This window comes from Abrus precatorius, unplaced genomic scaffold (genome assembly GCF_003935025.1).
Source record: "Abrus precatorius isolate BTA unplaced genomic scaffold, Abrus_2018 Scaffold2, whole genome shotgun sequence".
Lineage (NCBI taxonomy): Eukaryota > Viridiplantae > Streptophyta > Magnoliopsida > Fabales > Fabaceae > Abrus > Abrus precatorius.
The window spans coordinates 22563382-22578294 of record NW_020874362.1 but is presented as its reverse complement, the minus strand read 5'-3'; the positions used below and the strand labels follow the sequence as shown (position 1 = coordinate 22578294).

Genomic DNA, 14913 nt, shown 5'->3' with positions numbered 1-14913 from the left:
AGAGATAATGCTTCTCCAAAGATGGGAATAGTTTGGTATGTCACAGAACTAGGATTCTTATCAAGAGAGAAATTATACTTACTGTAAATGACCTGGGCCCACAGATTATTTGGAGATGTTAAAAGCCTCTAGCATAATTTCATAATATAAGATTTTTTCACTAGATAGGACTCCCTAAAACCTAGACCTCCATCTTTTTTAGGCTTACATATTTTCTCCCGAGCCTATTAAATGGAATTTTCTGCCACCTAAGGAACCGCAAATGAACCGCTTGCATATGGCATCTATGTCCTTACAAACTGACAAGGGGAGAAGCATAGACTACATAAAATAAGTCAGAATGCTCATGATGAAAGATTGAGCAAGAGTGACCCACGCCATAGATAAGAAATTCATTTTCTAGAGAGAGAGTTTCTTCTTAATTTTCTCAACTAGAAAAGAAAAATCTTATTTACTAGGATAAAGGTGACTAATAAGGATATCTAAGTATTTACCAAATTTGGGAGAAAGGTTGATCCCTAACCTATTATTGATGTCCTAAGATAAGGCTGGATCATAATTTTTAGAGAAAATAATAGAAGATTTATCCTTATTGATGGACAGGCTAGAGGCAGAGCAAAATTCACTAAGGACAAAATTAACCACTTCAGTATTATACACATCTGCTTTAGCAATTAACACAAGGTCATCAATAAACAATATATGAGAGATTTTGAACCCTTTATGAGTAAAAGAGAAAGTAGTCCAGTCCCTATTGTTCATTTTGTCTTGAATAAGGTGGGCTAATATCCCTATGCAGAGAAGAAAAAATATAGGGAGAAATGAAATCCCTCTGTCTAATTCCTCTATTATTTCTAAAATCTATCAAAATAATCTTTAAATTAAGTAAAATATTATTTTAGTTTTCAATATATACAATCGTTAATAATTTTATTTTCTATAATTTTGAAAATTTATCAAAATTATCTATAATTTAAATAAAATGTTATTTTAATCTTTAACACGCTTAATCATCACTATTTTAGTAATCAATATATACAATTATTAATCATTTGTTACTGTATTCACTTAGACATTAATTGTTCTAACAAACAAGATAGCTTGACATGTTAATTGTCATGTAAATTTAATATGTAACATTTAACGATGAAATAAGAAAAATTTAATAAGTTAATTTAGTCCCATAAAATTTTAAGTGCATAGATTGTTTAGGAACCAAATTAATAAATTTTAAGAAAAATAAACTTAAAAATATGTCACTATATCATGTTATTGTTAAATGTCACATGACATTATTAGATAACACATAACGTGTTAAGTCAGTTTATTTAACAACTAATATTAAAGACTAAAATTATTGTCAATTGTATAAATTGAGGACTAAAATAATTAATGATTGCGTGCATTGAAGACTAAAAAAGTATTTTATTTATATTATAGACTATTTTGATAAAAACTCAAAACTATAGAAATTAAAATGATTCACAATTGTATATATTAAAAATTAAAATGACATTTTAATTAGTTTAAAAACTATTTTGATAAATTTTAGAAAAATTAGGAATCATATTAATAATTTATTAAAAATAAAACACAATAATATAACCTATAGCAATAACCAGGTCTAGTAGCTAAAACATAAAGCACAATGTAAGTACGATGGCAAAAAAAGCAAAGCAAAGGCTTGGTACCCCAACTGCTTGCTAGTCTAGTAGGTTTAATCTCTACCAGTCCACTTTCAGCATTTGTATTTGTAGGTGTAGCACTAATAATAGGTCAAGTTTCATTTCTTGTAGGTTCATTTCTAGCACTTGCAAGACTTGTACAAACAGGTCCAATTTTATCCCTTATAGGTCCACATTCATCAGTAACTAGTACTTAAGTCAACTTTGAACCTTAATATGTTCACTTTCATTGGTGAATTTTTTTTTCTAAAATATTCCAAAATTTAAAATAAATTATTAAAATAGAATTTTGGCGAAACTCTTTTTAGAATGATTTTTATTATGTTATTTTGATTGTTGTCGTTGTAAGGGATGGCATTTATTTTTTTAATAATAAAAAATAAGTGTCTGACAGATTATAGACAAAAATAAATGTCATCAACTATATTATTCACACTTTTTTTATTATTAAAAAATAAGCTCAAAAACTCTCCCTCACTTTCCAATTTTGTTTCATTTATCTATAATTAAATACAACTTTAAAGATATTACAAAAGTGGGTGAAGATGAATATTTTAGATAAAAAATAAACTTTATTGGATCACATCTTCAAATCCCTCTCTTATTTCATACACATTAATTGATTCTCAAGTCTAAGGTCATAGTACTCTTGCATTTAATGTTGACCCTTCACCCATTGTCCAACACTATCATGATCAACATCCCATAGATGTGTGACTTTCTATCACTTAATCTGGAAATGAAAATGTATATTTTGTTTCTTTCATATTTTTAATTCCAACATTAGATTTCAAGCTCTCATGCTTCTTGTTGCTTTTGTATTTCTTGCTTCCAAAATTGATATTCTTAATTTCAACATTAGATTTTGATCTCTCATGCTTCTTGTTGCTTTTGCCTCTCTTACTTTCGACATTGACGTAGAATAAGGGTTTTACTTTCACCCAAATTCAAGAACTTATTTTTTATAATAAAAAAAGTTTTGATAATGTAGTTGACTCGATACTTATTTTTTTATTATTAAAAAATAAGTATAATCTTTTATGGGGACGACAGTCAAAGTAACGTGGTAAAAATCACTTTAGATAAAAAAAAATATTTTGTCAAAATCCTATTTTAATAATTTATTTAAAATTTTTTCATATTTTGGCAAAAAAATCCCTCCATTGATATTCAAACTAGTTCTAATAATTACATTCTTTTTGGTCCTTTGTTATTTTAGTTTTTTTTTTTTTTTTGCTTTAACATAAATATTGACAAATGTTATTATTTCTAGTACAGATGTGAAGTAAGAGTAAACAAAGTTGTTTATTAGTTATCTTAGCTCGTGAGTTTTGAGATATTAATTTTTACAACACCTTATTGGTCTCAATAATGTCTCCATGTGAACATCGATTGGTATAACTCATTAAGAAAAAAAAAAAAGACTTACAAGCAACAATATATGTTGTAATATAAAGTAAGCTAAAATATTGTCTTGTTTTTAAATCTTGGAGGTTCACCAAAAACCTATGTCATATGTTCTAAACTTTTTTATTGCTCTCTTATTTTCTGTCATGTATATATAAAAACTAAAAAATACTATTAAACAAAATGACTTAAAACAAACCAGCAAGTTATGTTTAACAAAAATATCTTTAGTTTTCTTGGTTTGAACCTTGTACACCCATTAGCATTAGATGGACATGTCCTACTAATGTGGCAATGACTATGCCACCTACCATATCTATTTGAAGTATGTAATCTTTTAAGCTTGTTTAGATTATGATCTTTATCAAACTCCCTCTTTTGTAATTTTTTGGTTTTCCATGGTCTTCTCTTGTAATTAGGTGGCAAGATAGACTCATTATCAATTCTTAGTTATTTGTGTTATCCATTAATGGAACTATTAGAAAATGATACAAATTTCTAGAATAAGCTAGAAAATTATTAGGAAGAATCTAGGAAAAATTATTTTTATCTTCGAGTTTGTAGATAGTTCTAGAATATTGTAAAAATTAAAATATTTAACCACATAAATACAATGGTGGAGGATGCCTATAAATAGGCATGCTATCTCATTATAAAAGCTAAGAAGAAGTAAGCAAACTATCAATTCTCTATTTCTTGAGTATCTTACTCAAACTTCTTTAAGTATCATTTTCAACTATTCCAACTAACATATTTCAACTATCTTACTCATCTCACCTACGTTAAAAACCATCAGTGGTATCAGAGTTACGTTTCGGTCATCTACTAGGCATAGAAATATTACCATACTATTTCAAAATTAAAATAAACCACTTCCAAATTTTTTCTACCCATGGCTAGTACTACTCAACCATCATCTCTTTCCATCTTTATTTTCAATTATGAAAATTATGATTTTTGGAGCATAAAAATGAAGACATATTTTACCTTTTAAGATTTGTGGGGTGTTGTGAAAAAATTATTCACTACTTCAACAGACATATCATCCCTTACTACAACTCAAAGACAAGAACTGAAGGAGAATAAACAAAAGGATTCGAAGACTTTGTTTATTCTACAACAAATTATGACTAACTCAATTTTTTCAAGAATAATAGGTGCTACAACAGCCAAAGAAGCATGGAGTACGCTGCAGGAGGAGTTTGAAGGAAGCAAAAAGGTACGCACTGTAAAACTTCAAACTCTATAACGAGAGTTTAAATTATTAAAAATGAAAGAGTCTAAAATCGTAAAAGACTATTATTCCAAAATAAAAGAAATAGTTAACTAAATGAGAGCTTATGAGAAAATTATTCCTAACAAAAAAGTTGTTGAAAAATTATTAATCATAGTTTTCCGTAAATATGATTCAATTGTGACCACTATTGAGCAAACAAAGGATCTATCTTTTCTATCAATGATAGAGTTAGTAAGGTCCCTTAAAGCTTATGAGCAAAGGCTGAAAAGGCATGATGAGGACTTAACAAAAAATGTCTTTCAATCAAAGCTCAAATTACAGTATCATAATAAAAGGAATAAAGGAAGAAAGAATAATGGAAAAACCTTTAGAAACAAAAAGAATTCTAGAAATTTCTCTAGAAACAATTAAGATAAACATCCTCCATACGACATCTGTAAGAGGACAAATCATGTTGAAGAAAAATGTTGGTATCATGAAAAATCATAATATCGACACTGCAAGAAATTTGGACACGTGAAAAAGTATTGTTGCAACAAAAACAATTATCAAGCAAATTTCGCTGAAGAGGATGATCGAGAATCACATCTTTTCTATGCTGCCCAAGATTTCAGCAATAAAACAAGCAAAAATTGGTACTTGGATAGCGGTTGTAGCAATCATATGGCCAAAGATATAAACATCTTTAAGGATATTGACAAATCCATCAAAGTGAAAGTTCGAATAGGGAACAGTACTATCGCTGAGTCTAAAGGCAAAGGCACATGATAGAGATAAAGAAAGATACAAAACTTATTATTGATGTTTTACTAGTTTCCAATCTCAAAGAAAATCTCTTAAGTATTGGTCAAATGATGGAGAAAGGTTATTCTCTCCACTTCAAAGGGAACACATGTAAGATATATGACAATAAAAGGCAAGAGATTGGCCAAGTAAAGATGGAGAAAAGGAATAGAAGTTTTCCAATAAGCTTTCAACAAGACGCTAACATTGCCATGAAAGCAGAAGTTGATACTTCACGAATTTGGCATCAAAGATTTGGCCACTTCAATACTCATGCCTTAAAACTTTATATCAAAAGAATATGATTAAGGATCTCCCATGTCTTGAAGAAAATAATGAAGCTTGGAGAGCAAAAGAATTAAAAGTCTTTGGAATATTCATCGATAATTTTTCTAGAATGACTTGAGTCTACTTCATCAAAGCAAAATTATAAGTCTTTGGAATATTTAAGAAGTTTAAGGCCCTTGTCGTGAAGTAAAGTGGTAAACAGATAAAAGTATTAAAAGTGATTGTGACAAAGAGTATACATCTCAAGAGTTTGATAAATTCTGAGAATGAAGGCATTCAATGACAATTTACCGTCACATATACTCCACAACAACAAAAAAAGGAATTGAGAGGAAAAAATGCACAGTAATGGAGATGGCTAGATTCATGTTGAAGGAGAAAGAATTACCAAATACTTTTTAAGCTGAAGCATTTTATTCTGTTGTCTACATACTTAACAGATGTCCAACTAAAGTTGTCCAAGATAAAACTCCAATTAAAGCTTGGAATGAGTTTTTGAATCAATTTGCTACACATATTAAAGAAGAGAAGAGACACAAACTAGAAGATAAAACCGTATGAGATATCTTCTTGAGGTATAACACACAATCAAAAGGATATCAAGTGTACAACTTATAAACCAAAAATATTTCCATACTAATGCAGCAACCCCAAAAAATTAAAGAAGTCTTAGGTGAAAGTTTTTCACCCCCACAACAACAAATTTCCTCACCAAAGTCTACTCCAAGACGAGTTAGATCTTTGGTGGATATATATGAAACCTATAACCTGGTCATAACTGAACTTGAGAACTTTGAAGCAGCATCAAAACAAGAAGTATGGCTTACACTACGCCAGAAATGAGCTTTTGAAGCGCTAATTTAGATAGCAATTAATAAAAATCGCTTTGTAATTATATATTTAGAGAGCTGTTCTCTATTAACCGCTCTCAGATCTATACTTCTGAAAGCAGTTAACAGAGAACTGCTCTCAGATTTATACTTTTGAGAGCGGTTCTTTATTAACCATTCTCAGATCTACGCTTCTGAGAGCGGTTCTTTGTTAACCGCTCTCAAAACTATACTTCTGAGAACGGTTCTCTATTAACCGCTCTCTAAAGTTACACATTAAAGAGCGATTAATAAAGAACCGCTCTCTAATGTTATTAAAGTCATTTATAAATGAACACGCTCAACGCATTTCTTCTTCATAGCTAACAAAGTTGGTCTCTTTCACTGTAAGTTTTTTCTCTGCTCTCTTATGTTTTCTTCATCTTCTTTGTTAGCCTGCTCTCTTTTTCTTCTCTTGCTAACAAATTAGTTTTTTCTCCATCTGTAAGTACCTTTTCATTCTATGTTAGTCTGCTCTCTTCATCTTCTTTACGCTAACAAATTAAATTTTTTTCACATCTGTACGTATTTTTTTTATTCTCTCTTTCTTTCTTCTTCTCTTTATTAACGGTGAATCATCCATTCTCTCTTTCTTTCTTTTTCTCTCTATTAATGTAAAAAAATTATCCTATTAATTTGTTCTCTTTTTTCTTTACTTACTTGTGTTTTGTTCATGCAGATATGGACTGCTTGGTTAACACCAAATATATAAACTCAAGATTCAATTTTGATTTGTGATAAAAATGAAGAAAACTCACAAAGAAATTAATTCTAAATTTTGATTTAAACGTAATAATAAATTTTTATTTTGCAACAGAAAACTCACAAAGAAATCAATTTCAAATTTTGCAGTTAAAATTTATACTTTGGAGAGCGGTTCCGCCTAGAACCACTCTCTAATCTTAATATCTGATAGCAGTTCTTTAACTGTTCTCTTAAATATAATACATCAGATAGCGCAAGATTTTAGAGCAGTTCTAAACGCTCTCTAATTCAAAACAGAACCGCTCTCAGATCTCCATTTTGGCGTAGTGTTAAGGCAATGGAAGAAGAGATAAAATTGATTGAAAAAAAATAACACATGGGATCTAATACATTTCCCCACAAATAAAGATATTATTGGGGTAAAATGGGTCTATAAGACCAAGCTTAATCCCGATTGCACCATATAAAAGTATAAGGCAAGGTTGATAGCTAAAAGATACTCACAACAACTTGAAGTTGATTACAATGAGATATTTGCTCCAGTTGCTCGTTTAGATACTATAAGAACTCTAATTACTTTTACTGCATAAAAAAGATGGAACATTTATCAACTAGATGTAAAATATGCTTTTCTCAATGACATTCTTCAAGAAGAGATTTACATTGAGCAATCACAAGGCTTTCTCAATAAAGGTAAAGTACTAAGACTGAAAAAGGCTCTATATGGATTGAAGCAAGCTTCACGAGCATGGTATAGCAAAATTGATCAATACTTTACAGATCAAGGATTCAGGAGGTGCAAAAGTGAGCTAACTTTATACATCAAGATCCAAGTTCAGTATGACATACTCATCTTATCTGTATAGGGAACAATGAGGAGATGATAGTTAAGTTCAAAGAAGATATGATGAAGACCTTCAAAATGACTTACCTTGGCTTGATGAACTACTTCCTTGAAAAGAGGTAAAACAAAAGAAAGAAAGAATATTATCTCCCAAAAGAAATTTGTTGAAGTGCTAATTAAGAAATTTAAGATGAATGGTTATAAGATTGTTGGCACTTTACTAGTGACAAATGAGAAATTGAAGAAAAATGATGGAGCAACAAAAGCTGATACATCATGCTACAGAAGTTTGATTGGAAGCTTATTATATCTCATAGCCACACGACCAGACATAATGTATGTTGTAAGTCTTCTTTCAAGATTTATGCAAAGTCTAAACCAAATCCACTTTGGAACAACAAAAAGAATCCTAAGATATTTACAAGGCACCAAAGAGTATGGTATATGGTACCAAACCATGGGCAACTCAAAGCTGCTTGGCTACATCGACAGTGATTGGGCAAGATCGATCGACAACATGAAGAGCACATCTAGTTATGCATTCTCACTAGGATCAAGAACAATCTCTTGGACTTTAAAGAAGCAAGCAACTGTTGCACAATCAACAGCAAAAACAAAATATACGACAACTGCTAAGACTACAAGTCAAGCAATATGGTAATGAAGAATACTTGAAGAAATGGGAGAAAAACAAAATGAGCCTATTACAATCTAATACGACAAACAATCAGCTATAGCAATGACAAGGAGTTTGGTGCATCATAGCAGAATAATATTGTAAATATTAAATATTTAACTACCCAAATATAATGGTGGAAGATGCCTATAAAATAAGCATGCTATCTCATTATAAAAGTCAAGAAGAAGTAAACAAATTATTAATTTTCCATCTCTTAAGTGTCTTAATTAAACTTCTTTAACTATCATTTTTAACTATTCTAATTAATATATTTCAACTACCTTACTCATACACTAAAAACTATTAAAAACTAATAACTTGTCTCCAAAGCTTTTCTTTAATAATATCAATCTATATACAACGCAGGTTATCACCCTTGTATGTTGCCAGCAGTCACTGCATGTCTACAAGGTATTCCTATAGGTTCCCAAAAAATGCTTGTGCAAGAGATCAATGTATTTAAGTTTATAATGAACCTATTTGTGAATAACCTCTAACCTCAAATTTAAGGTCCCCTTCCTAAGTTACATATCAATTCAAGCATGTATATATATATATATATATATATATATATATATATATATATATACAGTAGAAACTTTTTAAATTAATAATGTCAGGACTGGAGAAATTTATTAATTTAGAGAGTTATTAATTTATCGATAAATTAATAATTATTAATTTAAAGAGTTTTTAAGTAATTATATTGTACATACCAAACAAAAAGGAAAATTAATCTATGCCTCTTAGAATTACGTTGCAGCGAACCTTGGGACTCAACGTACAGTAAATTAGTAACTACAAAACATATGCATTGGAAATCAATAATGACTTTTGAAGTACAGTAAATGTAAACAAGAGGAACAAATGTGTTCAATGTATTCTTAAGCAAGTTTGGCATATATAAATTACATGAATGTGTTAGAGTATTCAAACCATATCTCACAAGATGGCTTCTCATCTAAAAGGTGTTGCAAAATCAACTATGTCAGATCAAATACGTAAGGAGTTGTGTGAGTATAAGAGAGATAATCCTGCAAGCACACAAAAAGACTTGCAGAGATGGCTTGAGGGAAAATTTCAGTTAAAAGTTAGTCAATGAAAATATCAAACACACTTAAGCGGTCAGATGACTATCTCTCTGCTAAAATAGAAAAGGGAAGAGCAGAGATCAAAAGACACAAACCAGCAAAATATCCTGACATGGAGAAGGTTGTTTATGAGTGGCTTCTCCAGCATCAAGAACGTGTGAATATCACAGGCGAATTAATTTTGCAGAAGGCAAGAGATACAATGAAACTCGTGTACCCTCATAATGATTCATATTTTAACTTCTCTATAGGATGACTTGGAAAATTCAAGCACCGACATGGCATAAAGTCATTTCGTCGTTTTGGCGAGAGTGGGTCTGTTGATATACAAGACATGGAGCAGAAATTGGTATCGATTCGGGAGAAAATTGATCAGTTCCCTATGAAAGATGTTTTCAATATGGATGAAACTGGATTGTTTTATAGGTTACAAGCTGATCATTCACTGGCAACAAAACAACTTGAAGGAAAAAAAGAAGATAAAGAAAGGTTGATGGTAGTTATTTGTTGCAATAAAGATGGCTTTGAAAAAATCCCTCTATGGATTATTGGGAAATATGCAAAGCCTCGTTACTTCAAGAATGTCAACATGAATAGCTTAAATTGTCAGTATCGAGCTAACAAAAAAGCATGGATGACTAGTGTGCTTTTTGATGAATATGTTCGTTCATTTGACCAAATGATGCATGGTAGAAGAGTTCTACTTGTGGTGGATAATTGTCTAGCACATCCAAGAAATATTGAAGGGCTAAGAAACGTTGAGTTGTTCTTCTTGCCACCCAACATGACATCAAAGATTCAACCTTGCGATGCTGGGATAATAAGAGCTTTCAAGATGCATTACTGTAGAAGGTTTTATTGCAAAATATTGGAAGGTTATGAGGTGGGACAATCTGATCCAGGGAAGATAAATGTCCTTGATGCTATCAATTTGGCAATCCCAGCTTGGACGATAGATGTTCGAAAAAAAACAATAGCAAATTGCTTCCGACACTGTAAAATTTGTTCAGATAGTGACGTTGCAAGAAATTTGGGTGAATCCACTTTTGATGAAGAAACTCAAGACCTCGAGACTATGATCAATCAATGTGGCTATCATAATAAGATGGATATCGACAATATAATGAACTACCCAGGTGAAAATGAAGCATGTTCGGAGGTTCAAAGTTTACAAGATATTGTGGGTACTATCATTGAGAACAATGCAGAGGATGACGACAAAGATGATACAGTGTCTTTGGAGCCTGTTACGCGAAAGGAAGCACTTATGGCGTCGAACACTCTTCACAACTTTATGATACAATACAAAAATACAACACCTGAGCTATTGGATGCAATAAGAAAAGTTAGAGATGAGCTCCAAATAGACTTGAACTTTAAAGGAAAACAGACAACTATTGAATCATATTTCAATAGAGTGTAATATATTTTTTTCAGTTTCTATGAATTATTAATTTATGATTTTCTTGGAACCGAAAATTATAAAGGGATCTCCCGAAAAATTATTATCTTATTATTTTACCGAGTTTTTCAATTTTTTATATTGGCCCAAGTCGGAACCGGATAAATTTATTATTTTAGAGAGTTTATTAATTTATCGGGTATTAATTTAAAGAGTTTCTACAGTATATTCTAATGCATCCATAAATGCATATCGATAGTTTTAGAATCTCAAAATACTAATCTGAAAAAATATGGTAGAACAATATCCTACGATCATAAGTACATCAATGATCCAACAATATAAAAAAGATATAAAATTAGTTTTTTATTTTGAATATTTTTTAATATAAAAACGGAGTTCAATGTTTAGTAATATTCTCTAGAGGTGGTCAAAAAATCCAATTTCATAAATCCAATCCATAACCAATGTCAAATTGGTTTTAAAAATCTAGATCCATATTAAACCAGTTTTTTTATTAACTATATTTGTATAACCAGTTTAGTGTCTAAATCCAATTTCTAAAACCAGATTTATTTTTAGTTATCCAAATCCATATGTATGAAGCAACCTTATATTTTTATTTACTAAATTTTGACGTTATATTAATTTACAAAATTTTATTGTAACTATATTTTACTATTATTATTTTTTTATTAATCTTAATTCTTATAATTAAAATATTTAAAAATATTAAAATATAACAAATATTTTTAAATTAGTTACTACTGTTATTTTTATATTTATGTTTATTTTTTAATTTTTAAAATATTATAACATAAAAATTTTATTATTATTTATATTATTAATTTTTATTTTTATAGGTTTTAATTTAAATTTTTATTATAAACTCCATTTATTAAAAATAAGTTAAAAATAATAATAAATATTTTATATACTTCTATAAAATATAATATATTAATAAATATTGTTAAAATCTTTTTGAAATGAACTATTTTAATGTAACATTTGTACAATAAATTAGTTTTATCTTAAAAATATAATTCACAAATATATTAAAAATTAATTTTGCGTTAAAAATTAAATTTAAAATTTTAAAACTAATTCAACGTAAAACCAAATTTGAAACTAGTTTCAACAAAAACTAAATTTAAAACCAATTTAAAACTAAATTTAAATTTTAAAACTATTTTTGAACCGATTAAAAAAATAAAATAAAATAGTTTAAAATTTAACTCATATAATTAATTTGTGTGATGGATAGATGATATAAAGTACAATATATCTAAAGATTTATTATTTTAATAAAATATAAAATTAAAAAATACTATTAAAAAATTAAAATATATGCAAATACTCTTTTAACATGTATTGTTTATGTAATGGGTTAGAGTATTATTTATATTCATATTTTATCTTTAATAAATGTTTATGTTTAACAAATATATATATATATATATATATATATATAATGTTATATTATTTATTTAAATATTTTAATATAATAATTTAATAATAATTAAAAAATAATTATGGTATATTTTTACCATATGTAAAAATGGTTTAAAACCAGTTTTAAACCAAATTTAAATTTTAAAACAAAATTTAAACTGATTTTAAAAAAATTAAAATAGATTGGTTTATAATCCAATCCATATAATTGGATTTTAAATAGATTTAGATTGATTTTTTGAAAATTCAATCCATAAACACCCCTAATATTCTCTCTGAAAAAATGATTTTTAATTACAAATCGAAACTATAAATTAAACTAAAATTCACTAGTTAGATTCATATACTTAGTACAATATTTGACATTTCAAAATTTTCTATTATTTAATATTTTTATCTTTTAAAATTAAATATTTAAAAAGTTAATTGCATGTTCCAAGAATAAAATAGATGTTAAGATTTTCTATTTAATTTGATTTGTATTAGGATTTTATATCATTAGTATTTGATTAGAAAAGATTTATTTAAGAATATTTTTAACCTTGGATTATAAATACACTTTAGTTATCAGATCTTATTCGCATCAAATGTTGACATGACATTTATTCAAAATCTTAGTCAAAAAGGAATATTTCTTTATTAGATGAAAAGATATAATCTTTTTAAAATTTCTTTAAAAATATATTTATTTTCTCTTGAGAATATATATATATATATATATATATATATAATTAAATTAAAATTTTAAAATTTATGAATAGAATAGAATAAAATAAAATTGTTCATCTCTATATATACTCTGTTAATTTTTCTATATGAAATTAAAATTATAAAAAAAACTAAGTATGATATTTTTTAGAAAATAATATAAAGTTAGTGTCCATGTTATAAGTTTATTCTTTTGTGAGGATAAGCAAGTATAATTTATTTTTTCAAGCAACTGATACACACATATAACGTCACCAAGTCTCAAATTAACAAAAAAATAACATTTAATAAATTTTTATCAAAATTAACTTTTATTAATTAAATTTGATTATTATAATATTATCATAAAAATCATATATACAAATATTTACACAATTTAAATATTCATAAATATTTAATTTTAATATCAATAAATTTTTATATTTTAAATAGTGTACCATTCACTAAAATATAGTAAAAGTGATAAAGTATCGATTACTATGCAAAATTTTGTGAACTTACTCTACTTTATAATATTTTTAATTTGAATAATTAGATTGATAAGATTTACCTTTAATAAAAAATTAATAAAAACATCAGTTTACTAAGTCAACATCTAGTATGATTAAGTGATTATTATAATATAAAGAATTATATTTGTACAAATAACTTTATAAATTCAACACTTTAATTTTTTTTAGCCTTTCAAATAATTATATTTAACGTTAATTTAATCTTCTAATTAAATTTTTAACATATTAAGTCCTTCGAACACTAAAACATTGACAATTATTTATCCAAACTACATATCTTCTTACATTAACATCTACAAGATGCTACCGATTTCTCATCAACGATTTTCTTTTATACGCAAAATTTGAATCCAAACTTTTATCGAAGAAGATCAAACGTATTCTAACAAACTTCCATTAATTTATTTAACGTCATTTCAAGGATTTATTGAATATTATAATTTTACACTACCCTAATTAATATCAAATAAATCTTTTAAATACAAGACTACTATTTTTAAACAATTTATAATAATTTATTTATTAATATTTTTAAAAAGTAATAAATTATTATTATTATATTTAAATAATTAATAACATGAAGATAAATTATCAATTATTTTATGATTTTTCTGATATGTGTTCAGAGGAACATACTGAGAATTTATGCACGGTTTTATTTTATTAAAAATCATGTAATATCATAAAATTTAAGTGTATTAAAACATTAAATGCTAAATTTTTCAATTAAAGTATTTATTTATTTATTCATTTTATTAGATATTCTTGAACACACATTAAAATTTTTAATTATTTTATAAACCTATAATTATAACATTAAAGGTTTGATGCGGTATATTATCGTATTGTGATTAAAATTTAAAATAAGTTAAAGTTAATATTAAGTGAGAAGAAAAAAATAGATGAAAAGATGAGATAATTAATTAAATTGAAATTCATTCATTAGTCTAATTAAAGAAAAAATAATAAAATAAGTGTTGAAATAACATAACTAATTTAAAAAAATTCAAAAAATAATATTATTGATCTTAGTTCTTAAAACTAAGTTTGTACTCTAAATTTGTTTTTAATAAAATATTGATGTTTAAAAAAATTTAAATATCTAAAATAAAAAATATTCGTTGAACAATGAAGTGTTTATTACATTATAGATTGAAAATATAAGAAATTTCTTATTTTTTTAAAAATTATTATATTTAAACTTAGCTTTAATAAATTAAAACAATAAAACATAAGGAATTGAAGAAATAA

The 14913-nt window shown here is 27.1% G+C and overlaps 1 protein-coding gene and 1 pseudogene across 1 annotated transcript; both read left to right on the top strand.

The window, feature by feature from the left end:
• Positions 1-8008: 8008 nt before the first annotated feature.
• On the top strand, positions 8009-8479 carry LOC113859625 (uncharacterized mitochondrial protein AtMg00810-like). The gene has a single exon (XM_027492348.1). It carries the CDS (start codon positions 8009-8011, stop codon positions 8477-8479), a length of 471 nt encoding a protein of 156 aa, XP_027348149.1.
• A 967-nt stretch (positions 8480-9446) lies between these two features.
• On the top strand, positions 9447-11011 carry LOC113858125 (annotated as a pseudogene).
• The last annotated feature ends 3902 nt before the right edge of the window (positions 11012-14913 follow it).